This window comes from Aythya marila, assembly GCF_965140915.1.
Source record: "Aythya marila genome assembly, chromosome: 1".
NCBI lineage: Eukaryota > Metazoa > Chordata > Aves > Anseriformes > Anatidae > Aythya > Aythya marila.
The window spans coordinates 150,863,621-150,889,530 of NC_139042.1; the positions used below are offsets into that span (position 1 = coordinate 150,863,621).

The following is a 25,910-nucleotide window of genomic DNA, read 5'->3' on the forward strand; positions in this document are numbered from 1 at the left end:
CAACAAGCGAGCTGGTTGCCTGCCACTTCTAGGCTTCCGTTCCCTGGCATTTCACATTGCCCCCATCCAGATTGTCCTTGAGGAGAAGTGCAGGTCTCCTGGTGGGAAGCAAGCTCTGAAGGAAGAGGCTGTCTCTGGGGGAGCCCAGGATTTTGGGGGGATCGGTGTGAGCAGGATGCCATGGTGCGTGCGTGGGACAGCTGGTTGGGTGTTGGGCTTGAGTCACACTTGGAGATGAGGGCGATAACCTACGAACTGGAGAACTTTCTGAGAAGCTCGCTTTTCACAGATTTGGGTTCATTTATGAGAAATGCTTTGAACCTTATCCAAAAAAAAAAAAAAAAAAAAAAAAAAAAAGGTAACATCTCGAGATCACAGCCGGGGATGGCAGCCCCGCTTTGTCTGCTCGCCTGTAGCAGCCAGAAGGGCTCTGCCCCAGAGGAGCTCCGTGGTTGTGTCGGTGTGTGTGTGCTGAAGGAGGGAGATGCCAGACTGCGCGGAGCCGGCTGAAGGAAACTGCATGCAGTGGCATTTGGTGTTTCTCTGCGAAGAACAAACACGTGGTTTTACATATCTGCCTGCAGCCATGAGAGGGCAGGAGCCATCTTCACTAGGGAACAGAGGGCAGGTTTGCTGCTAACCTGTTTTGCTTTTCAGATGCCTTTGTGTGAGCTTCAGCCACAGCAGAAGCCAAGGACTCAGCCACAGCCTGGTGCAGAGAAGCTCTTGAGAACTGCACAGGTTGTGGGAAAGGTGAAAAATGCAGCTATTTTGACCTATAACCATCTCTAGATGCCTGAGTAAAAAGAAAAATGTCTGGTCTCTGCTTCTTCCCTTGCTGAATGCGGAATGCCCCTCATGCTCCTCCCTGTGGCTGCGGTGAGGGTTGGGCTCTTACTATTCAGGGCCATCAGAGAAAAGGAGCAGAGGGGGACTCCAGGCATGTGTGTGGGTGGGGAAAAAATAAAAAGAACTAAAATAGCCAAAGGGGAAATGTAAAGGGAACCTCTCTACATCATGCAGGAGAGCAGCCTTGCTTCTAGCTGGGCCGTTGCCCTCTGTGCCTTACGGGGAGCACCCCATGCCGGGGGAGCTCCAAACCTGGGCACGGCTCACAAAATCCTGGGGGGAGCAGTGCAGGGTGGACGGGTATGGGGTGTTTTTGCTGCAGAGATAAGAGCAGCACTGGTACTGCTGGGTGACACCAAGCCGGAGCGTCCCACCCTGCGGAGATGATGGCAGGAGGGACTGCAGGGCGTTACGACACAGGCTCCCAGACCCTGCTGGCGATGGGGAAAGACAAAAGCCATTACGTAATGACCTACTTGGAACCAGGACCTCTGTGGGATCTGAAACAAAGTGCTGCTGCGCTTGTGCAACAGATGTCTCCGGGCCTCGGCCAAGGCATTTTTGTCCCCAGCCCGAGAGCGTCAGTCTGGGGGCAGAGGAAGGGATGCCGCTTCCCCTCGCAGACCGGAGTTAGATCATACTGCTAGAAGGGACTTGGATGCTCTTCTCGTAAATGGGTTTTTTCCTCAAAGAAGTGGCATGCTGTAGGAAGGAAGGGTGCTTTCCTTCCTCCTCTCTCCCTGCAGGGACATGAAACACGTGTTCTCCCATGGGCCGGAGGATTTTTGGTTGGGTAAGTAGGACGCAATGTAAGAAATGAAGGACACAGCAGCTGACTTCCCCGGTGCTACATCGCTGTGCCATCCTCTGCAAACAGCTTCGCTGTCTTCCCCAGCCCTTGCCACAGCCCTTCCCGTGGACTTCTTAGAGAAAGCACCTCGCCAGGTCCCCTTCTGGGAGGCCAAGGCCCTATTTCCCACCAGGCATCAAAATAATCACCACACCAAAGCTGAAATCTGAGCTGCCTCTTGTTAATTGTGAGAGCCAGCCAAATTTGACAAAATAACAACTGTGTCCTGGGTTAATGCTGGCTTAGTCCAGGATACGGTTATTACTTCATAAACAGGAAGCACTCCAGTTACAGTCAAATTAGATTTATTTTCCTGTCTTATCTATCAAGTCCACCATTTTATTAGCTTTCTACTTTTACATTTTTTTATAATTCATTTCCTCCTGCCTTGTAACCATTTTACATGTCAATAAAATCTCCATTCTCCTAACAGGAGAGAAAAAAAAGAGAACCAAAGGCAGGGTGTATGTGGCATGACACCAGAGGGCATTATTTAAGACAGGACTGTTAAAAATCATTACAGAGCAAACAGTTACCAATTTACCCAATAAGGGATAAATCTGCCTTCTAAAATGGCAGGTTGGTCAAAAAACATGGAAGTGAGAAAAGAAAGAAGTTGGAAAGGAATCAATAGGAAGCTATTTTGTCTCTCTTTTTTTTTGCATCCTTCTTAGGATAAATGCAGTATCCCATTAGCTGCATAGAGGAGTGCAAACAGCGAGGGCAAATAGAGCCCTTGCCCCGCCGGGCTGTTTGCTTAGCTGTGCTGGCTGTTTGAGCAGCAATAGGCTCATTCTGGGGCCATCAGCTGCTGTTTGCTATAGAGTTTTAGTGACCTGTTGTGAAGAGCTTGGGCCAGCGTGTTGACAAATGCCTTTTCTGAGCAAGAAAGCTCCTCGGGAGAGTCGCTGCTTCCCTTCTGGCTCTCTTCTCTCACCCAGGTGCCGGCAGTGCCCAGCATGCTCCCTGTGGCTGCAGGAGAGGGACCTGGATCCTTGGGGACACGCTCACACAGAGGTGACCAACCCTTTGCTGGTGGCACCTCAGAAGATGATACTGCGACAACTTCCACCCTCAGCTTTCCCAAGAGGCATTGATCTTACTGCCCCTTGAGCAGACTTGGGCAAAAACTTCTGTTTCCTCTGTCTCGTATTCCCCAAATCCACTGCCTCATATACACGCCACATCTTCCTGCACACCAGGATCCCAAGGCTGGGTCCTCCTCACTCATCTCCAACCTAAGCAGTGCAGGTATTGCCTTGCTGTGCCCTTTTGCTTTCATTAGTTTTGTAGCCACAATAATAATAATAAAAAGTCAGCCAAAGTGGCATAATTACAGTAGTTTGCTAGGACTGCCCTCGTGTTGCCCTCTCTGAGTGTCATCCAGAGTTAACTCAGCCTCACAGGTTAATCCCACACCACCCGGGAGATGGCTTGCAGAAGCAGTTTCTCTGTCCAAACTGGGTTTAGAGACAGGTTCAGCTGCAAAGTAAATGTCCAAGGCTGAGCCAGGGCTGGGCTTGGCTCTGTGGTGTTTAACTGAGTCTCGGTAGGCTTGTGAAAATACACATTGAGTGCTTTCCTCTAGAGGAGCTGGCTTGGCCACACAGAGCTTGGGATTTTTCATCCATCTCAAACTGCGCTTGGCTTTTCTGAAGTGACTTTGCTATTTGGGGACACTGGGTCTTGAGGAACAGCTCTGCACAGAGGGCTTCCTCAGCCTCTCCTTCCCTCCACCCCGAGTTAAACTCTCCTTCTCAGAAGATACCTGATCCAATTGACACACATGTGGTTTAGGCCTAACTGAATGTGTTTAATCCTTTGACCCACCTCAAAATAATAAATATACAACAGCATCCGCGCTTCCTGATTATTTTCAGACTGAAGCTCTCCAAATGTTATGCTATCTTTAATGCATTCAGCTTTAAAATCCCTATTAACTTCCCAATGAACAACTATCAGCCATGGGTCTTGGCAGCTTTGGTCCCCAGTACCCTGGGTCAGTCACCATTTTCTGTGTCCAGCAAAAGGTTCAAGGCTGCTGCGCAAGAAATGAGGATGCTCTTGCTATTTTCAAGATGGGTCAGTGGGAATGCAGTGATTGGGCTGCTCTGTTCTGAAAGTTACATGTCAAGTCATTATTTGTCCTCTGCAAATGAAAATATTTGTTTCTTGACAAGCCAAGGCAACCCTTTCCTCTTCCTTTCCTCTTCAGTGCACTGGGTTTTCAAAGCTCTTACTTTTAGAACATTCTATTTCAAGTCTCAGAGAGAGAGACAAGGTGATGAACTGTCCTTCCTGATAAAAAGCTTGTGGTATTTTTACTTTACATAGTGGCTCTGTTCAGTTTGTGCTATGTTTATACCAGAAAAAAAAAAAAAAAAGTCTTTCCCATCCAGTAAAAGAGAAAATAACTCTGACCACATTATTATGAACAACAAGTTTTTCTTCTACAATGTAATAAATTCGTCTGAGCCAGGATTTGTACTGGGGAGGTGTTTTCATAATTGTGGGGCAGGCATGGAGAGGAGGTGACTCTTAAATTGGCCTAATTAGAGAGGTCTAAAAATAAAGCAAGAGTAGCAAAAAACATATATCTATTTATTAAATTTATATAAATATATATATAGCCACATGCATAGAAACAGTTTTTCCTCTCTTTGCAGATCTGGCAGTTGTTTCTTTCTCATGATCTGATCAGGAAGAGGTGAAGAGACTCTTTGAGTGAATTTGCAGTGCTGGGCTCTGTTCCTAGGGCACTTAAGGGTCATGTTAGCGCACAAATGTCAGATATTAACACACTAAGAGCTTTATTTCTTGCAATGGGCTCTGGCATTATGAGCTCTGGAGTCAGGAAGAAGTGTTATTCCTTTCTCACTGTAGCGCTCACCCTGTTCAACAAAGACCCCCCAACCACATCTGGGGTAAATAGGCTCAAACTGTACAATGCTTAAAAATGTCTTAACCTCTTGTGAATTGCTGCATGAACAACAGTTCAGTGCTTTGTGAGGAAGGACCTCTCCTCTCAGTGTCCTTCTGTGATTTTCATTGAAAATAAAAGGGTCTTTCTCTGCTGACTCCATTGTAAAATATTGTCTAAGTAATATTTCTGATATTGCATCTGTATCGATCGGGTATTGGACTAGCAGCACAGAGCACTTGTTATGTCCTCCAGTGCCAATGAGCTATGGGGTGACTTCAAAATTTGGCAGGGGGTAATAAGGGTCATGGGAGGGGCTGAGGGGCATATGTCCTGATTTTAGATGAGTAGATTGTCTGGGGCCCCTTAGTCTCTCCTGGTGAAGGCTATTCCTGGTGTCTCTGTTCAAGTCACACAGAATCACAGAATCTCAGAGTTGTCTAGGTTGGAAGAGACCTCAAGATCATCGAGTCCAGCCTCTGACCTAACACTAACAAGTCCTCAACTAACCCATATCGCTAAGTTCAACATCTAAACGTCTTTTAAAGACCTCCAGGGATGGTGACTCCACCACTATCCTGGGCAGCCCATTCCAATGCCTCACAACCCTCTCAGTAAAAAAGTTCTTCCTAATATCCAACCGAAAACACCCCTGGTGCAAGTTTAGCCCGTTCCCCCTCGTCCTGTCACTAGGAGAATAGACCAACCCCCACCTCTCTACAACGTCCTTTAATGTACTTATAGAGAGCGATAAGGTCGCCCCTGAGCCTCCTTTTCTCCAGGCTGAACAAGCCCAGCTTCCTCAGCTGCTCCTCGTAGGACTTATTCACCAGCTTTGTCGCCCTTCTTTGGACTCTCTCGAGCACCTCGATGTCCTTCTTGTAGCAAGGGGCCCAAAACTGAACACAGTACTTGAGGTGTGGCCTCACCAGAGCCGAGTACAGGGGGACAATCACTTCCCTAGCCCTGCTGGTCACACTGTTTCTTACGCAAGCCAGGATGCTGTTGGCCTTCTTGGCCACCTGAGCACACTGCTGGCTCATATTCAGCCGACTATCCACCATCACTCCCAGGTCCTTCTCTGCCTGGCAGCTCTCCAACCACTCATCTCCCAGCCTGTAGCTCTGCTTGGGGTTATTGCGCCCCAGGTGCAGGACCCAGCACTTGGCCTTGTTAAGCTTCATGCAGTTGGCCTCAGCCCATCGCTGCAGCCTATCCAGATCCTCCTGCAGAGCCTTCCTACCCTCAAGCAGATCGACACACGCCCCTAGCTTGGTGTCATCTGCGAACTTACTGAGGGTGCACTCAATGCCCTCATCCAGATCATCAGTAAAGATATTAAAGAGAACTGGCCCCAGTACTGAGCCCTGGGGAACGCCACTAGTGACCAGCCTCCAACTGGATTTGACTCCATTCACCACGACTCTTTGGGCCCGGCTATCCAGCCAGTTTCTAACCCAACGAAGCGTGCGTCAGTCCAAGCCATGAGCAGCCAGTTTCTTGAGGAGAATGCTGTGGGAAACGGTGTCAAAAGCCTTGCTGGAGTCAAGGTAGACCACATCCACAGCCTTTCCCTCATCCACCAAGTGCGTCACTTTGTCATAGAAGGAGATCAGGTTCATCAAGCAGGACCTGCCTTTCATAAACCCATGCTGACTGGGCCTGATCACCTACTTGCCTTGTAAGTGGCGCGTGATGACACTCAAGATAATCTGTTCCATGAGTTTCCCCAGCACTGAGGTCAAACAACACAGCTACTGTTTCTGGATTTCTCAACAGAAAGTTCAAAAGATGCCTTTTATTGTCGTTTTATTCATCTCCAACCTGCACCTTACACACATGCATCGCATGGCAAGAGCTTTTCTGTCACTACTGGTACGCTGCCACCCTTCTTGGTTCTGACCTTGACTGGTCCACTTCCAAGCTAAAGACAATCAACAGAGCCTCTTTCTTACAAGTCCTAATGCAGTTATTTTTTATTTTAGGTTTGAGGATTCTCTGTTCAACTCTTTCATTAAAAAACGTGGTGAGCGAATTTAGTGAAAATGTTGTGAAAACAAAGGATATGTGAAAATGATAGTCTGAATATTTTAATTATGCTCTTTCTAGCCATTATTACAAAATAATAAACACTCAGCACTTCTGAGAGTGCCAAGAGCCTTATGAACATGAATTACCAGTAATCATTATAGCACTCTGGTCCATAATACAGAGAAGATGAAGAACTGTGAAATGACACAAATCTGCCTGCAGGTCAATGGTGGAGCTTGCTGGGGAAGATGCCTTTTCTTTGTCCAGAGTTTGGCTTCTGGCCACTACCTCAGTACAAATAAAGAATAACAGTGTCTGGACTTCCAGTCTTTGCTCATTCTTCTAAGTCTTGGTGCCTCCCATTACATGTGATTTTATCGTTAATAAAAAGAAAAATGTAAGTACTTCTTTGACAATTTCTCCTGGTAATGAGATTGTAATCTGAATCCTTTGAAGCACCCATTACAGGTACCGGTACATGGCTCTCTATCTTGGCATCATTTGCTGCAGTAAGTACTATTTTTAATACTCACATGTGTACTTTGGCTAATAGGCTGGTTATTTTATCTTTTGTTTCTTCAGTCACTGCTTCTATACAAAACATGACCTGATGTAGGTGCTCTATTAATGCTTACTTTTTAACACTCATCCAAACCGAAAGCAAACCTCTCTCTTTTCTTATTATGTATATTTAGAACTAAAGACCTGCTATTTTCTTGTCATCTCTACTTCTGAAGACCAATGCAAAGAAATCCTTTGCCTCTCTGTAATCTCCTTATTGTCACTGATTATTGCTTTTATGTTGTAATGGTTAAAACCACCATAATGTCTCCTGGAAATGTTCCTCTTCTGGGTTTCTTAAAAGGACATTTGATAATTCTATTTTCTTCCTTCCTTCCTTTCTTTCTTTCTTTCTTTCTTTCTTTCTTTCTTTCTTTCTTTCTTTCTTTCTTTCTTTCTTTCTTTCTTTCTTTCTTTCTTTCTTTCTTTCTCTCTTGCTTGCTCTCTTTCTTGCTCTCTTGCTTTCTTGCTCTCTTTCTTTCTCTTCCTTCCTTCCTTCCTTCCTTCCTTCCTTCCTTCCTTCCTTCCTTCCTTCCTTCCTTCCTTCCTTCCTTCCTTCTTTCTTTCTTTCTTTCTTTCTTTCTTTCTTTCTTTCTTTCTTTCTTTCTTTCTTTCTTTCTTTCTTTCTTTCTTTCTTTCTTTCTTTTTCTTTCTTTCTTCCCCCCTCCTTTTTTTTTTTTTTTTAATGTAAAAGTGTTGTTTTTCTAGAAAACCCATAGTTCTGCTTATCTGTATTTCTCCTGTCATTTTCTGTGGTTTCTTTCCATCAGCCCCACTTGATCTTGAACTCTACTGTCTTAAAAATAAAACAATTTCCTGTTACTTGCTTTTTATACCAACCAACTTGTTCTTTATTTTCACCTCCTCTCTTCTCTCTCTTTATTTTTTTTTTCCTCAATGCAATGAAATGAAGCGGGACTTCAAGAAGACTACTTTAATGAGCCTCAACTTTCCATCAGGCTGATAGTGACAGGAAGAAACCTAAACTGAAGAACCCAAACCTAAACTGTAAGGTCAACAGCCCTTCCTTCCTTTACCTTCCCCATTTACTGAACAGAGCCGTGTTGAAACTCTGTGCCCAAATCCACATTTAGACTTTCCTAGTAGTCCCTAATTTCATAATGACTAAAGTAAACTTGGCCTCAGACCAGTTCTTTCTTCTAGGACCCTGGCTGTCAGCCTATCTGCATCTGGAATGACTTCCTGCGTAACCCCCTTGTACCATTGCATACAATTGTGCACTGAATTGTGCACAATAGAAACCCCCTTTCCCTGTAACTTGTGACAGCAAAAATCAGTGTCATTAGAGAATAAAATGGGAGAGAAAGTGAGAGGTGGAAGAAGATCTGCTGTCTTGTGCAGAAGACACCAATTAAATATTCTGGGGACAGTTTTGTCTGGAAACGCTGTTTAGGCTGGGGCACTTTCCTTTGATTCTATTCTTCCCTCATTTCTGTAGCCACCCAAGCATCCTTGTTGCACAAGAGAGACACATGAAGCTCTCCCTACATTACAGATGAAACTGCAGAGTAGTCAGAGAGGTCCAGGATTGCAGTAGGACTAAGATACCCACTGAGGCCTCAGGGAACTTGAAACCCTTCATCAGGGAGAAGCCTCTTCCTCCTGGTTTGTCCTGTTTGGATTTTGCTAATGAAGTCCTTCTTGGGGACATGTTCAACAGCTTGCCCTGAAAGCAGCTCTACATGGTCTGCATGTAGTCTCATTCAATGACCCCCCCGTGTGTTCAGTATACGGAACACCAATATTTTAGCAAACTTTTCCTGCTTGTTTAAATGCATGTGCTTTAATTCTGTAAGCCACCTCCACCACTTTGCCCAGGGATGTGAGCCCACTTCCTCTCCGGCAGCTACCATCTAGACAGGGGAGCATTGCAACCAAAGCAAGAATGATCATGAGAGCTCCTGTGTGCAATCCAGGAAGCCAGAAAGAATTTCTGTTTATGTAGCGCAAGCAAACAAGCTGTACCCAGCTTTAGGTCAGTTGTACCTATGTATAATTTTCAGGCAAAGAGAGTGTGAGGCAGGCAGAAGTCTGGTCTGCTCTAGGAAAGTGCTGTGAGAGGAGTGTCAGTCACAAAGTTCAAATACCACCCATTTGGATTCAGAGATGATACACCAGAATTCCCTAATTTTGAACAAATCACGTTTTAGACAGATAGAGGGTGTTTTTTAAAGAGGTATATGCAAGGAAAGGAGGCAAAAGCACAGCAGGGACGTGCTGGCGAAGCCTCACTGAAAAGGGAGCCCAGACACCCCCAGAAACAGGGGCTGGTAATTCGCTGGGGGAATAAAGATCCCAGCGAGCCTGGGAAAAACAAACAGGTCCTTCTGGGGAGCGAACTGTTTTTCAGGATTCCTTGGCAGGCGACCAGCCACTCTGCTTTGTAAAGTCTTGTTCTTCCTAGCAAGGAGGAAAAAAAAAATAACTGAAGGGCTCCCACTTTGTTGAATAAGTTCATCATCATGCGCACAGAAGGACCAGTGCTGCCGTGCCTCATTGTGATAACTGTGGGGTGTAGCTGTGCATTGCAGGTGCTTGAATAAACAACATCACCACTTTCGGGAGAGAAGAAAATGTATAAAAGACGAGCCTAATGACTTCAGCCCAGCCAGCTTTCCCCCCACTCTTCACGACCCCCCTCCTGCAACCCGGTAGCCTGCAAGCCAACATGGCTGCCCGGCTCCAAGTGCAGGGCGGCAGCAGCAGGCCCCTTCTCCCCCAGCAGCATCCAGAGCGACCCAGATAGGCCGGGGGCACGTCTAAGCCCTTCACCATCCGGCCACACACAGGGTACGATCGCAGGGATGTTGTGCCACATAGCATACTCTTTCCTGAAGCGTATGTATTTTTCCTTTTACTTACCTTCCCCATTCCAGCGTGAGCATGTCCCAGCTTGACCACTACCGGGAAATTCGGAGTTGTGACCTGAAAGACAGAAGAAGGAACTCCTCATTAGTATTCATTTCCAGCCATTGTATCTGAAATAGTTTACTTTCATTTAGTAGCTTTCATGCCCATGCCAATGGGAAGATAAACAGGTCCGATGAAGACTGTCCAGGTGTCAGGACAATTAGCTAGTAGCTCTTCATTGGGACCCGTATGGTCGGAAATAGAGGCCAGGCAGAATTCCTCAGATCTGACCCACTTTTGCTGCCTAATAGCAGTAACTTCTAAACCCTCCTTTTATTTTTATTTTATTTCCCCCACACACACACTGTACGTGTGTGGATGTGCATAGACTCATATGCATGCAAAAAAGCTGCACCTGCAAGCCTGAATACGTGAACACATTCAGATGCTGAAAACATTTGAGTTCTAAGAAAGATGAGGGTTGTTTCTTTTTCCACGCCAACTGCTTTGGCCTTTAGCATGAGTGTGAGCTGTCCCTCGGCAGCTCCCATTCCCCTCCCATCAGCAGTGGTGGGGGAAGGCGAGGGGGAACAGCCAACTCTTGGGTACAACTCACAAAGTCCATCTATTCATAAAGCGCCCTTTCTCCTCTAATTTCAGGGGTGGGTGTAGGGAATAAAAGAGAACAAAGAAGGGTTGGGATCAGCAATAAAAATAGAAAAAATTATGTCATGTCTTCTCCGTTGGCTCATGTGATGTTTACATTGGGCAGGGTTCTGCCATCTGAGCATGCAAGTACATCTGAGTGCACATGTAGGATTTTATTTGGAAAGCTGCTAGTATCCCCTCTCCCTTCTGCTCCTCAGTTTCACTCTCAAGCAAGGATTCACTTGTAGAGATCAGCTGAGAGTGGGTTGCACAGGCTGCTAGGAAGTGGACATGGCAGGACAGCGACCAGGTCTGTCTGGATATTCACACCACGCCCTCCCTACATCCTGTTTGGTCCATTTCTATGCCTTGGCTTGACATCACCATGAGCTTCATCTTGTCCCGTGCTCCTGATCCTAGTGATCTCAATGCTATCCCTACAGTACATAACCCATTGTTTTTATTGCATACCTCATTTGCTTTGATGGAAAGTGTTTTATAAGATACTTTTGTCTCTACCTACATGCCTGAAGCACTGAGCTCTGCTCATTAAGCAGTTAACCTGGAAATCCAGCAATGGAAGGGACTTGAATTTTGACAGATAAATGGCTCTCCTATTTATTTAAGTTTGAGAATACATAAACAAATTGTTCTTGTGCTAATTACCAATTGTCTGTATGGACAGGCAGGCGCTACGCCCTAAAGATAGAATGGTGCTGCCGTCTCCATCTGTAGCAGCCCGCTATAAATAAATTAGTAATGAACACTAATGTTTTGCTGTTCATCTGCTTATGTAAAGAAATGGCACAAGAGGGGGAAACAGTGAGTGTATCATGTACTCAAGAAACCTGTGTCACTTGTGGGGATTTTCTTCAGGCAGAAAGCTGAAGGACCCTCCACGGAAGGGCACCCTCAGAGTCAATATATCACAGCTCTGGCACAGCAGTGACCGGCAGCCCTGTGCCAGAGGAAGAAGTGAGAGACCACGATAGGTGGCCTTCCTGGAGCCTCACAGTTAAGATAAGCATATGTCCAGGCACATGAGTTAGTGCTCCATTTCCCCTTCACCTCTCTAATTCATTGTAAGAGTCTGAAACTTAATTTGCTGCTGGCATAACAGAATCAAATGGAGGGCTGCACCTGAGGCTTACTGAAGATAGGACTGCGGATGGACCGTGCCAGGCCTTTAATGCTGGGAGATGAAAGGTAACCCAGCAGTCAGGGCACCCACCTGCTCAGGCTCAGGGAGACCTGGCTTGCTTCCCAGCTTTGTCATCCGTGCCCCATGCACATTGTTTGAGCCAAAGCGCTTGCAAGGCCTGGCCTCTGCTCCCTGTTTGGGAGCGCAGGCGGTGGCTGTTCCCACCGCACAGGAAAAGCAAGCCACAAGCTGCGAGCCCCTGGCAAGGGGGCAAAGAAATGCACGGGATAGATAATGCGGTATCGCAGGCTCAGAGTGGCCAGAGGCAGGAAGCAGTGTCTCTGCTATCCCGGCTGTGTACCCTACCTGCGGGTTTTTTCTGAGGGAGCCTGGCTCGAGCACGGGGCCCGGGAGTGGGAAGCATCTGTTTTCCTGTGTACATGCGAAGAAAGTTTGGGATCCGATAAACAACCCAAGTTTACTGCTAGCCTGGGAGAAACCACAGGCAGTGGCAAAGCTCCGCTCAAACATCTCCCTTTCTCTTTGCTTCTTGGAAACATGAGCTCAGCTTTCTTGGTAAGGCTTTGCCTCATCCCAAGTGGTGACTGGCCGATGCCAGAGCAGGCTGGAGCCATGAGCTGCTTGGGCTGGCCGCGGTGCCAGGGGCTGGGGGTGAAACACGGAGCCAGGCTCTGAATGTGCAGCAGGCAGCCTCACTGGGGAAGCTGTAGCCCTGGGGAAATGCTGGCACATGGCTTGCCAGCAATATGTTTCTTCCACTGAAAGCCCACACTGAAATAATTTGTATGTATATGAACCTGCCTTATGGAGGAAGCAAAGAGAGAGCAGCACACGCACTCACTGCAATTTATAATGGGTGTGTCTAGTGATGATGGAGTACCGTTAGTCTGTGCTGAAGTTAAGTGGGAATGAAAGCTGTCAATAATCCACAGGATTAAAGCAGAGTCCACAACCATCTGAGTTAGGATGCTTCTGCTGAAGTGGTGGAAGTGGGGTGGACTCCAACCCAGTCAACGGAGATATTGTGAGCTTCTACCATAGACAGGTTGGGACCCCAACCCCATTTCTGTTGCTAATGAGTTGGTCTGCCAGCATACTTGGCAAACAGATGAATGGGCAGGGAAGCTGAACGGAGGGAGAATGTGTTACACATGTGAGTATGGGGCAATGGACACACAGACCCAGTGAGAAATTCTGGGGGTGGCCACAACTGCCACAAGAGCAGATCCCCAACATGAGTATTTACATGTGCTTAGTCATAGATTTCCTGGGAAAGAAGATGCTTTCGATCAAAGGATAACAGAGTTTAATAAGAAAAGCATGCTTTTACTAAAATCATGCAAAGACATGTCTGTGTCTCTCTATGTGTTTGTTTATGTTTAGGAAAGGCTCTTTTTCTTGGAGAAACGGGGATAAACACTTTGATGCTTTTAAAATGTGCATAAATTGTTGACAGGGCTTGTATAGATGATGTCTGCGGGTTTGGGGATGGGACTGCAGCACTGCAGCTAACCCAGTGATCAGACACGGAGTGCTAGTTCATATGCACAACTCAACCCTTTGAATTAAAATCCTGTAAACTGATTCCCAGATGTTGTCACACAAAAGCCTTGAGATGGCAAGGTTTACAGATGTGCCTAGAACTCGGTGTATGGAGTCAAGCAGGAGTCTGAATCCTAAATTAGGGACTTAGCAAAGCCACCTTTGGTAAGGGTGAGGGGAGAGTCATGAAGTATTTCCAATTTAGGACATGGATGGCCCAAAGTATGTCATTTTAGTCCCTGATTTTACCGGCTTTGCTCCGTGTGTAGTGTCACTACAAAGACAACTCTGCAGTTAATCAGTATTTTGGCACTGGCGTGTGAAAGTGAGTGCCGGTATGCATGCATTAGCCTCTGTTTGAAAACACATGGCTGTAAACTATGACACTTTCTTCTTTACCCTCTGCCCCCTCCTTTCCAACAAATACGACAGTTTTCAGGGCTTCTTGTAAATATACAGATATCTTCTGCATTTGTTGCTGGTGGAGCAGTAGAACAGAGCTGGATATAAATTGATCCCCAGGGAGATATCTTAGATGAAACCTGTTCTATCACATAAATACAATGTTTTCCACTCTTTTACTTCACGGAGGCCCTCAACAGATGCTGGTCTTAGGTCTATGATTTTATATACTGTCCTGCAGTCCATAAACAATGCTGAATGCCTCTCTCAGTTTCCTTCTGCCATGCTCAGTTCTGTGCATTAGTTCACATTATCCACCTCACACAATGCACTTCCGGTTTCCAGGGTTACTCCTTCTTCTGCAGAGCCTTTCCAGTCAACGCTAAAACAACCCTGGGAGCAGTGACATCGCGGTTGATATTCGGAGGGTTTTGGGGAGATGGGAAAAGGTGACGTTAAAACGTCAGTCTCTTGGCACCAGTACTGTATTACCATAGTGTCCAGTGTTTCCAACTGGGTCTGAAGCCCCATTGCAAAGGTACTCTAAGACTTTTGCTTCATATTGCCCCCAGAAGTAATACTGTGACTTTTTTAATCTTTTATTTATTTATTTTTTTTTTCAAGCTTTGACACTCTAAAACTGACCTTTCTGTTTATTTAGCTGTCTTTACTTGTAGGATGACAAAATCTGTTCTGGGTGGGTACCTAATGGGTTCTGGGAATGTTGTTCATGCCCTTGAGTGCTGAATGTTGAAAGTAATGTGTGTGGCACTTCCCTGGTGTCAATTAAGTCGGACGAGCAGTGAATATATATGTTTTCCTGTAAAAGCAAGCAAGCTGATGCAAATGTAGAGGAAAGTAATGATGTCATGACATGATGTCATTATGTTTATTGAACTATCTTACTGAAGGTCTAAGCTAAAGATCAGCACTGATTGCATGCTGGCCTTGCCAGTCGTGGCAAAATTCAGGGCTGTTTAGTAAAATATGGAGGAGAAGAAGTGTTGTTTCCAGTTATTCACTTGCTCCCTCATGTAATCACCAACTCCGTGCAGAATGGCTGACTCAGTGGATCAGTACTATGGCCCCGTGGAGGTTTGTGGTCACCCATGTATGACAGACAAGTTGTTCTTTGCTGTTTACCGGATCAGGAATAGTGTGAGAAAAAAACAACAAGCAACTATAGGGGAACATGTTGAACAATAATAGCTGCCAACATGAACATCTGTGCTCTATTAAAGGCACGTGATACGGATTCCTTCAAATCACATGTGTCTGTTCATTACTGTATTATAATTGCAGCACAATGGAGAAAAAATCATTAGCTGGGGGAAGAGGGCCTGTGCTTCCAACCAGCTGAAGAAAACCCTGAGGAGAAGTAGGTATCCTCAAAGGTCTCTGGAGGAAGGAGAATATAGGAGTTATCATGAGAAAAATGCTGAGATACTTGTGTCAGGAGTTCAGTAACAGCTGTATCAGGACAGCATCATATAAGGCAGGACCTGGAGCAGTACGGTGGTTGGTAGATGGGGGTGGCAGCTGGTGTACGGTAGTGCACCTTCTAAAAAAGTAGAGACAATGCCTCATTTTAGGATGGGATAAGTTTTACAGAGCCTTACTGAGCTGGGGTGGTGAAATCAGTGCCGTGGGGCAAGGTGGATGCCTTAGACGCCAGTAGTTTGGGTAGATTGTAAGGGATGCTTGCAAAATCAAATGGGAATAAGCTAACACACAAAACAGCACTGTGAGGCCAGAGGGCAGCATTTTAGCAAGCAAGTGCAAGTTTTTGGAGGTGGCGCAGAGAATAGTCAAGAATGAGGCTGCTGATAACAAGGTTGTGAGGAGAGAAAACATTGACTAATTTGGAGGAGACCTCACTGCTACAGGGGTGGATATCCGAGAGCAATGGGAGGGCCAGGAACGATTGCAAAGCAAAGGGTTAGATTCAAGATGCTTTGAGTGGATGGACTTCTGCTCATTTCATTTAGCACTGGAGCTGAGACCTCCAGTTTTAAATAGAAAGAGTAACTGGGTGGAGATACAGCAATAGTCAATTTGTGCTACGAAGTCAAGTCAGCCGTGCCTTAGTGTGAGAAGATCCTTCAGGGTGGTACAGATCTATTCTTTGATCTTATCATTGCTTTTAGAAAACACAACACACACAAAAAAATGAAAGGCCAACAGCAACACAACTTACTGTCCACATCCTGGAGTAAACAAACCACAAACCAATGTTTCAGAGCTCATAGCACTTGCTGTGGTTAGACATGGAAATGGGTGGAAAGGGTTAAGGACAAAGCAGAACTTTTTGTCATTAAGTCCACCTCTAATGTTACTGTGACTTCTGTTTTACTTGAGACAGGATCCTTTTGGGTTCCCAGTGGTCTCCCTCAGCACATGGAGGATAAGAGTGCGAGCATTTTATATTATTCTCATTCCCTTGGAGCTTCAAGTGTGAGAATTATATGAACAAGTCCAGACAAACAAATGCTCAGTGAAACAACAATATAGCTTGTGTCTGTGTGTGTGCTTCTATGCACACACACATCTAGCAGTGCTGGTCAATAAATTCCCATTACCACCTCTCAAAATGCAAGCAAGTTTTTTTAAAGGTCATTAGGAGTACATGGAAATGTTTAATTCCTTAATGTGTGGGGTTTGCTTAGCCACTCTTTTTCAGCATTTTCATTAAGGAAGCCATCCATATTCCTCACTTGTTAGGGGAAGGAATACATTCTGATGTTGAAAAATTGTATATATATATATGTTTATATATATATATGTTTATATATATATATATATATATATTTGCTGGATGGAGTGAGGAGAAAAGAGGAAAATCAAGAGGAAATGCAGGAGTTCTCTCTCCCTCCTGCCTCCCCAAACCTGATTTGGGTATTTTTGTCATGTTTTTCTCAAATTAGAAAATTCCATTCCCCATATCAACACACTGCAGGGGGAGGGAAGGTGAGTGCCTGCTGTCGGCAGGGTGGGGAACTCTCTAGGAATTTTCTTGTGAGGGGTTACCTTGGGAAAACATTTAGTGCCTCAGCTGTGGTAGAAGATACAGTAAGGAAACAGAGAGAAGAAAATGCTTTATGAAGTTATGCTGGGATCTTCAAAGCTGTCCCTTTTCCAAGAGCCCCTAAGGTTTAGAAGACACAGGCCAACAGAGCTCATCCTTCGCTCAGAAGGCTGTCCTTTTTTCGGGACAGACTGAATTCTCACTGATACCAAAATGAGCAGCTTAGGGTTTCCAAAGTGAGAATGAAACTTCCCTGAACTTCACGGTAGAAAAAAAAAAAAACCTTCAGGAGCAGGCAGTGCAGAAATAATGAGGCCTTGCTGAAGCTGATCATTCACCTGCTAGCGTGGGCTTCCAGCCTCACCACGTGCTGAGCTGCAGATGCTTTCCTGGCTCCAAAGGGCAAAGCAAAAGCGGTTCCCAGCCCTTACACAAAGCATGCCCTGATGGCAATGCTCAGGAGGATCACACCCCTCCAAGGGCTGGGCTGTGGTTTCACAACCTGCAGCTCGCCAGGCAGTGCTGCAGCTTCGGCAGCGTGCAGCGAGCAGCGGGCCCTGGGCTCGTTAGTGCGTTCGGCACGAAACACCCTGCCTGACACAGAAGAGGCTCTGATGTTTCACCGCAGGTCTCATGCCGCTGTAAGTGTGCCAATGACCCTGAGCAGCCTTGGTTGACATTGCCGTGCCAGATGCGGGCAGGAGGAGCAATGAGGCATGGATGTTGCCTGGTAAATGGGACGGGATGCCACGGTCTGCTGGAACATTTCAAATGCCCTCTGGGCTCCTGAAAGCTGCAGGGCAATGGATCATTGCCTCCTTCCTCCTTGCCATTCTTCAGCACTCAGAGCTATAGAAATAGCAGCACAAGGGAAACAGGCAGTCACAGTCTGACCTTTTTTTATGAAAAATCCCTGCTTTATTTCTGTAATTTTTTAAAAGTCCAAGGGACCAGCACAGTTAGTGATCTTAATTACTATCCCTCTCAAGTAACCTTGATTACTACATGCCCTCCAGGGCATGAGATGGCTTTGGATATAAAAAAGAAAGAGGAACGTGGAAGTGTCCCTTGAGTAGTCAGTATCTCAGGGTACATCTGTTCTGGTAAGTTAATGCCATAGCAAGGACAATGGCATTGAGTTGCTTTTACTAATAAATCCCCTAACATTTCCCAAGCACAACATGAAAACCAGTGTGGGTCTACAGGGTATTTTGGAGGCCAAGACAGTTTAATAGCGTGGCTGTGGCCAGACCACACCAGCATTGCCAGAGAATGGCCCTGGCACTGCGTGGTTTGCTACTGTAAACGCGACCTCGGTCTGTCTCACAGGGCTGAGCAGCAGAGCAGTTTTTAATCTCACGTTATGCCCTATCCGTGTATGCTGCCACATTAGTGTTTTACTTCTGTTGAACAAAGAAAGGTCTATCTCAGGCACAATAGCTTAAAACTGCTGTACGTCACACCAGTCCCTTGTGATAATTTTCACTGTTTCATACTGAATTCACGATGGCCACGTTTTTCACCTGCAGCCACAAATATTTACACCACATATCTTTAGTCCACTGACCTAGAGAATCAAGTATTACCTCACATGAGAAATGTTTATGCTCTGGGCCCACTTTGTTATATTCTACAACCAGATTCCATTTTAGGCATTTTGAGCCCTTAGGCTTGTGCAGGAATCCAAATCCTTCACCAATGTGGCTTGGCAGGGACACACATCCCCTACCTTTTGTGGTCTCTCCAGCTCTCTGTGCCATAGATGTGTGGAGTAAGGGTCTCCAAAGGCTCCAAAAGCAAGGACCCACCTTATCCATGGGCTGCACATGGAGCTGAACCCTGGTAGAAGCTCTTCTGAGCCCTGAAGGTGTTGTGACATCTTTTGTAGGCACCTACAGTGGGCGGAGGCTGAGTATGAGCCTTGTTCTTTCTACACTCTTGTTCTTGTGCTTCACAGTTTCAAGTTTATTTCTCCAGATAAAAATCTTGTATGTTTATCCAGGCTAATTTTTGCCTTATGTCAGAGACACTGAGGACATGAAAGGCAACCATTGTATCCTGTGATTGAATTAGCTCTGTGTCTCTTGGGGGTTCTTAGGAACTTTCAAATTATAAGTTTTTGGTAGGAGCCAAAAACTGTAGGAAGGGCTCTATTTCACCATCTCCCCAAAAGTTGCCTGGGGAAAAAAATAAGGTTCCAAGCTGCAAATTTTGTGTTTTCAAAGCAGAAAGTTTCACATTTCAATGATTCTGTGAATGAGCACTAATTAACTTTTTTAATCCAACAGGGAAATGAAATGCTTCCAAACCGTACAAGGGAAGCATTTTTGATATGCGTTTTATTTCTGCATGTTTCATTCATGAGGCTTTTTGACTTTGGGCTAGGGAAATAATCTGAAACCTCGAAACCTCTGGAGAGCTGAGAAAACCTACCCAGGCTTTAGGGCGTAACCCAAAATGGCCCCATATGGGTATTTGTCTCCCTCTTGTGGCTCATTCCATGAGATAAGACATGATCCTCCTCCAGCTGTTTCCTGAAGGCATTATAGCTTTAAATGAAGTGGGAGAAAGGCATTCCGTGGCTGTCCTGTGCAATTAACATAAATGTAAACCTTGGCTGCAACCTCGATGCTAAGAGGAAACCTAGTATGCCAATCTGAATCAAAAATGATTGAGGAGACGAGCGGGCTCCACACCCAGGGCACAGGCAGAGTTATTTTCAGCTGGGACTGGCTTCTGTTGACATCTTTCCCAGCCGTAGCGAGAAAGGGGCTCCTCAAGTGTCTGCACTCAGAGGAAACAGAAGAAACCACTGTGCGGATCAGCCTTTTTCATCTCGCAGCCACCACCTCGGTCAGCAGCATTTTTCCCTTGCTGCGCACACACATTGATGTATGGCAGGCTGCAGCAGCCAGGAACGGCAGGCGAGCAGCAGGAAGCAGAGAAATTCCATTCCCAGTAACACATAGACCCTCTTCTTTAGCTTGGGCAAGCCTGGAGAGCCAAAGGATGCTGTGGTCTCCGTAAGCCCACTCCTGTTTTGTCTGGAGAGAAAGTGTTCGCCCTTTACTGGAAAAAGAGGTGGAGACCTGAGCTGATTTCATCTGTGAGGCAATATCTCCACTTCTCTGGGATAAATGAGGCAAATGTGAGTGAGCTGGTCCACGCCCAGTGAAGGAAGGTGTTTGTTTCTTTCCCAGGCTGTCACGGGATACAGGTAGGATTTCGGAATATGGGCAGAAGCCAGCATGGAGGTACACGGGCACGTGCCTGAGAGAAGGGCGCTGGGAGAGCCAGGGGAGCTCAGGCCTGGCACGCTGGCTGGAGACGGGGCACAGGAGAGGAAAGAGAAGCAGTGGCACCTCTTGTCCCCACTGCTGTCACTGCACTGCTGCACCAGCCTGGAGCTCATTCATGAGCAAAATCTAAGACCAGTCCGGAAAGATGTGTACTTCTTTCCTTATAATGATTCTACCCCTTTTCTTCCCATCAGATCATGAAATTATTTCCCCAAAGTGCCTGCTAAAGTCTTTCACAGTGGTTCTTGCTTTGTTTCTCACAGAGGTAGCGTCAGCACCTCAGAAATACGGCAACTGAACGCCACTGTTGCCTGAACTCTGCTGAAAAAACAGTTGCTATTGAAATGTATAGGTAAAACTTCAGGGGAGTGGGAGCTGCTCTTAAAGAAAGAAAGAAAGAAAGAAAAAAAAGCCTTGGCACCCACCAAAAAACAACACAAAACAAACCAAACAAACAAAAATGCTCTCTCAAAGAAACTAAATCGTACCTCAAACTCTTTAGACTACTCAAAATCTGTGAGAGAAAACCTAGTCTCAGGTGGCAGAAGCCAGCAGGGCTTTTTCCTTTTTCTTGATTTTGTTTCTTAAACTCTGAAATGAGAAAGTTTTGTACACACTTGTCCTGGTGGACTTCTTGGTTGATTGGTTTTCACCCAGCAGCTGTAGGTGGGTCCCTGAGGAAACTGTTCAAAACTTCCTATGCAGAGGTAGCTCCGTTAGAGAAGCAGGTGTCCAGGCTATGTGTGCACACTTCTGGACTTTGGTAGCAAGACCCTGATACTGGACCTTCAGGACAGGGTACTATTTCATATGCATTTAGTAGACAGCCCTAATTAGCTAAATTAGTTTGTCTGCATCATAAATGTAAAGCAGCGCACACTGGATTTGTCTCTAATTGTGGCATTGCTGTGGTGATGGGTTGCAGACTTTTTTTTAACTTTCTCATTAGTACTTAGCTTTAGGCATTTGTGAGAAACCACAGCCTCCAAAGGCTCCCACTCCTGTCCTCTTAATTTTGACTCACAAGGTTTTAATGGATGAACAAGAAAGCAAAGAAAGCCTTTGGTTCTCATACCATTCAGCAAACCTCCGGCTGGCACTGGCATTGTTTGGGAACCCTTGTGGGGATGAAAGCAAATTCTGTACAGATGTGGCCTCTTCTGAGCCTGCTCTTTGAGGCCTGTTGATTCTCAGAACAAAAAGCACGTGAGGAGGGTGACTGGCAGGGGATTTCCATGGAGGGCTCTGAGCGAAGTTATTTTAAACCGATCCTGCACCACACGGGGCTAGCGATAGTCCTCGGTGGGAGGGGTTCCCAAAAGCACGAATGCTGCTGTGACCCTTTGTATGCACTGAATTTTTCAGCAACCTCAGTGGGACCGGAGCTGGCATGTCTGCTCCACGCAGTGGGACACTGCATGGAGATCCTCTGGGCTGATGGGCTCATGAAGCATGTCGTGATACGGGTTTGGAGCTGGGAAATGTACACTTGGATGAACGTGGCAAAAAGAACACATGTAGATGGCTTATGCAGGGACAGCTTGGGCGTTTCTGTTCCCAGACCTTTCCAGGGAGGGAGACAGGGGTTAGCATACGTGGATCTGGCTGCTTGTGTATTTTTGCACCTTGGCCTCCACCCATGAGAAGTTAATGGGGTGAAGCCACCTGGTTGGGTATCTCTGTGCCTGCTGTGAAGACACGCTCACGGAGCAGTTACAAAAAAATCCTGCCCTTTCTTCCTAAACCTTCATGGAGGGAGTTTATGAGGCATGATATGTGAACCCGGCCCCATGAAAGGATTAACCAGCTCTCAGCAACTGGGAGTGGTAAAGGGGGTCCCTCCTGAAACAAATCCCACTCTGTGTAAGATTGCTGATTAAACTGAGTCTTTGGACGGTAAAACTGTAACCGGGGCAGGAAATTTGATTACATCCATCAATCCAGCCGTCTGACTTCATGGGGCTAACGTTATCCTGAGCTCATCACTATGGCAGCGTGGCATCTCACACGTAAAGACTGAAACCCGGGCCTCACTGAAGGCGATGGGAGTTAGCTCATTCATTTCAACAAGGCTACGGTTTCTTTTGCAATGTTTGGTAAAGATTGTTTATCTCAAATTCCTCTCCCACCCTGTGGTATTTTCACTGTTTTATTACTCGGTTATGCAACTTTTAAGCAACCCTGCGAGGACGGCCTTTTGTGCCAAAAGTTGAGGCCAACTGAGAGTAGGAGGGCAGCGGGGAGGCTGTGGTCACCCAGCTCATCATGCAAAGCCTGGGGGGATGTGGGTCACAGCTGCCTTGAGGCATCCTTGAAGGGAGAAGTAGGCTCCTAGGGGAACTTGGAGCAGTTCGGTGCAAGCCCAAAAAGAGGAAGGGACGGACCACATCTTCCCTCTCTTCTCGTACAGAGTCTCGGCCGTGTGGGCTAAGATCACCTCATAGAGGCGAGCAGCAGGGTTTATGTGTGCGTAGAGAAGGGCCTCGTGAGACCGAGCAGGTATCTCAGCCAGCTTTCATGCCGCAGCACGCTCCGTGATCAAAGAGCCGGCCTCGGTGCTCTGGGTAAAAGCATCTGAGGGACGAGGAGCCTGCTTCTTCCCCAGTTCTCAGGAACGTGCCCGGCTCCCCACATTCCCCGCTCTCTCAAGCACGTGCTGCTTCTTCACGTGGTGCCACTTTTGCAGCCAGTGCACACAGGGGCTGTTCAGGAAAGGCCGTGACTGCTGCCTTTGTGGTGGCATGGGCCGACCTGCCACCACGGGCCTAGTTTGCCCCAAAGTTTCCGCGTTGCCAAGGGAACGGTAGGAGGCACAAATCATTCCTATATGTGATTTCATTCTTTTATGCTATAAGCTAATTGCTTCCTTGTACCACAATATGTTCCAGCTGTTGGTCTTTATCTGTTTCTGTGTTTCTTCCGTCACTCTGGTGCATGGGTAATTTTGAAATGGTTCCCACATTTCCTCTTTTACTTCAAAAGAAACAAGAAAACAAGAACACTCACAGGCAAAATCTGCTTGCTCCTCACTACGTTTCCCCATGTGAGAGGCTCCCAGATCAAATTCCCTAGAATATCACCTATCAAAAGGATTATTTTGCATTTGTTGATGCAGAGCAGAGCTTCTTCCCTGGTGACGCTATACATGTAAAAGCCCAGAACAGGGACAACTTACACGCTGCAGCGTGTGACAAACCCAACCTTAATCTTTAATGCAGTCTGCTTGTCCAGGCTTACGAAGACTGGTTTAGAAGAGAGGGAGAATGAGGAATTCAGTTGCCTCAGAACCACCAGGCTGTTTTGAGAGCTGGCTTGGAGGAATGTAGAACTAGATGGACAACTGGAGACCAGATTTCCAGAGCTGCAAATGATCCATGTGAGAGATGGATTAAACAGGTCCTGCTTCTTCAACCACAGCCTCAAGATATCTCCAAATACCCAAGAGCACGATTACAATTAATGTTCTTTCAAGATATAAAGTAATATGTTGGTTTTAATTATTTTCAACTGCAAGTAGGGAAGAGAAGAAGCATAAGGAGTTGCCCAGAGAGGTGGGTGAACTTGGTAGTGTGATTCAAAGTTGACCTTTTAAAAAGCTGCATTAATCACTGGCTAAGCTAACATCTGACTTCAACAGAAGACAGGCTGCTGAGTTTACAGAAAGAGTGAGGGAGAATTTTTCAGTGAATCGTGAGGAAGAAATGAAAAAGGAAATAGCTGTATGAGTTAGGCATGAATTGCAAGTGAGCTGACTAAATGGGGTGAAGCAGAGGCTATTTGCTTTAATTCACTGTGAATGTTACAGGAGGCAGATGCCCATGGATACCCTGATCCTTGGTTTCTACTGCTCCTGTTTCCTGACTGCTCTTCTTTGCTTACAGCTTATTGATGGGAACCAGCAACGTGAAGAATTAAATACCCAGGTGCAAACTGAACAAGCTTTGAACTTCAGTGACCTCTATTTCAGGCTCATTAGTTTGATCTGTCTTGGGAGTGCCAGCTGGTGGCCAGAATTTTTCTGCTAAGGGATAGCCCACAAACCAGAGGTCTATTGCACGATCGTGTTGTTCGTGAATAGGATGAGTTGCATCATGAAGCTTACAGTGCTGTTGGGCAAATATACCCAGCAATGAGCAGGGCAGATTTAAACTGCATGAAATTGTTATAATGAGAGGGGTTTATACTGACTCCACATGACACTAAAAGCCATCCTAGCAATTTCTCGCTGTGGACATGATCAGACAAGCAAGTGGGGTAATGGTACTCCAGCTCTTTGGGTCATGCTTGGGGCATAGGCTGTACCACAAGCTTGGCTATGGGAAATACATCATTTAGTGGAAATTTTGGAGTATGGGGCCCCAAACTGGCATGTGTGTTAGCAGCAGTGCAAAGCTGGGACTCCCCCTCTTTGGTGACAGGACAGTCCAGGCCCAGCTGGCCAGGCAAAGGATTGGCACCCTGAGGACACTCAGTTAACCTCATGTTAGGTCTGAGTTATGCTTGCAAAGTGGTACAATGTATTAAAAGTGAAGGCAGGAGCTTTAGGCTGGTAGAAATATGCCTACGTTGGGACTAGGCTGGTAGAAATGTACCTACTTTGTGCAGGTAGAAAAATGGTAAGGGTCGCCTAGCCCTTATACTGCTGTAGGGCAGCGGAAGGCAGCAGTAAGGGGGGAGGACCCCAGACACCTTGCCCTTTTGGAATGAGGGGTGTATACTGGCTGTAGATGGTATTGAAAAGCACTCTGGTTGCTGTCAGGTAGAAATAGCTAAACTAACAGCATAATTCCATCATGCATTAGCTCCTGCTCACCCTCCTTACTGCAAATGTAGTTGGATACCCTAGATTTGGGGAAATAAGTGCTTAGATCTGGGGTTCAGTAGAGATGCTGGGTTTGAGAAAATGATTTAGCTAAAGGCAGCACTGACTGAAGACAGTGCACTGCCTCCAATAACTGCTAATCCAGTGATGCCAGCCTAAGGCCAAGGCCTTGAATGTACTGGCATTGCACAAAACCATAAGGCAAAATCCCAGCAAAACATGACTGGTGAATAAACAGCGAAGCAGATGTGTGAGGGTGTAGTGGGAAGACGGTCAGCACAAACAAGCATACGTTAAGTCCTGATAGAAAATCATCACAGCTGCTGTGGAGTTACCAGGCTAATCGGGGTCAGGTCCTGCCCGCCCAGTGGAGCTTGTGCTGAGCCTGATTACTTGAGGCACAGAGGTGAAAAACCACCGTGGTGAAGCAGGTCCTTCAGCCATTCACATGACAACGAGTTTTCCCAGGCGTGCTGGCCAATTGTGCTCAAGCCAGAGTTTCTGTCTTACCTAACCCACAGGCCTGGACCTGATCTGTAGTAAAACTCCCTGGGAGATTTCACAAACTCCTTCACTTAGATGAAGGGACGCGACAAGAGAACTAAGCTCTCCTTGAAGAGCAGTACTTGACTTCCAGAATAAATCCGCAGGGTTTAGAAACCTGAGCTCGGCGTATTTCCTCTGGTGAAAACTCAGTTTTGAGCGTGATCTGACAGAGCTCTGCCTGGCTGCCCTTCTGGGCGGAGTGGAAAGCATATTTATTTGCAAAATCTGTGCATTGGGAGCAACTTGCAGAGTTGTTCTTTCTTGGAAAGAAGTTGGCGTATTATCAATATATGCAATTATAAACGAAACTCACAGGATACTATGCCAAGCACTGTGCAAAATAAACCCTGCTTTAAGCATTTGCAGTCAAAACAGACAAGAT

General features: G+C 46.2%; 1 protein-coding gene and 1 long non-coding RNA gene across 3 annotated transcripts in view; one reads left to right on the plus strand and one right to left on the minus strand.

Annotated features, from left to right (window-relative positions):
* The window catches only part of SYN3 (synapsin III), a gene marked incomplete at its 5' end in the record, with an annotated part of 168,887 nt that overhangs the window by 21,000 nt on the left and 121,977 nt on the right, over window positions 1-25,910 (minus strand). For both annotated transcript variants that reach the window (XM_082784802.1, XM_082784801.1), the window contains one exon: window positions 10,095-10,157. In XM_082784802.1, the coding sequence (XP_082640928.1) occupies window positions 10,095-10,157 (63 nt within the window). The remainder of the gene's footprint in view (window positions 1-10,094; window positions 10,158-25,910) is intronic.
* LOC309891901 overlaps window positions 1-25,910 on the plus strand; it is a 56,784-nt gene that overhangs the window by 4,203 nt on the left and 26,671 nt on the right. The gene's annotated exons all lie outside the window — the stretch shown is intronic.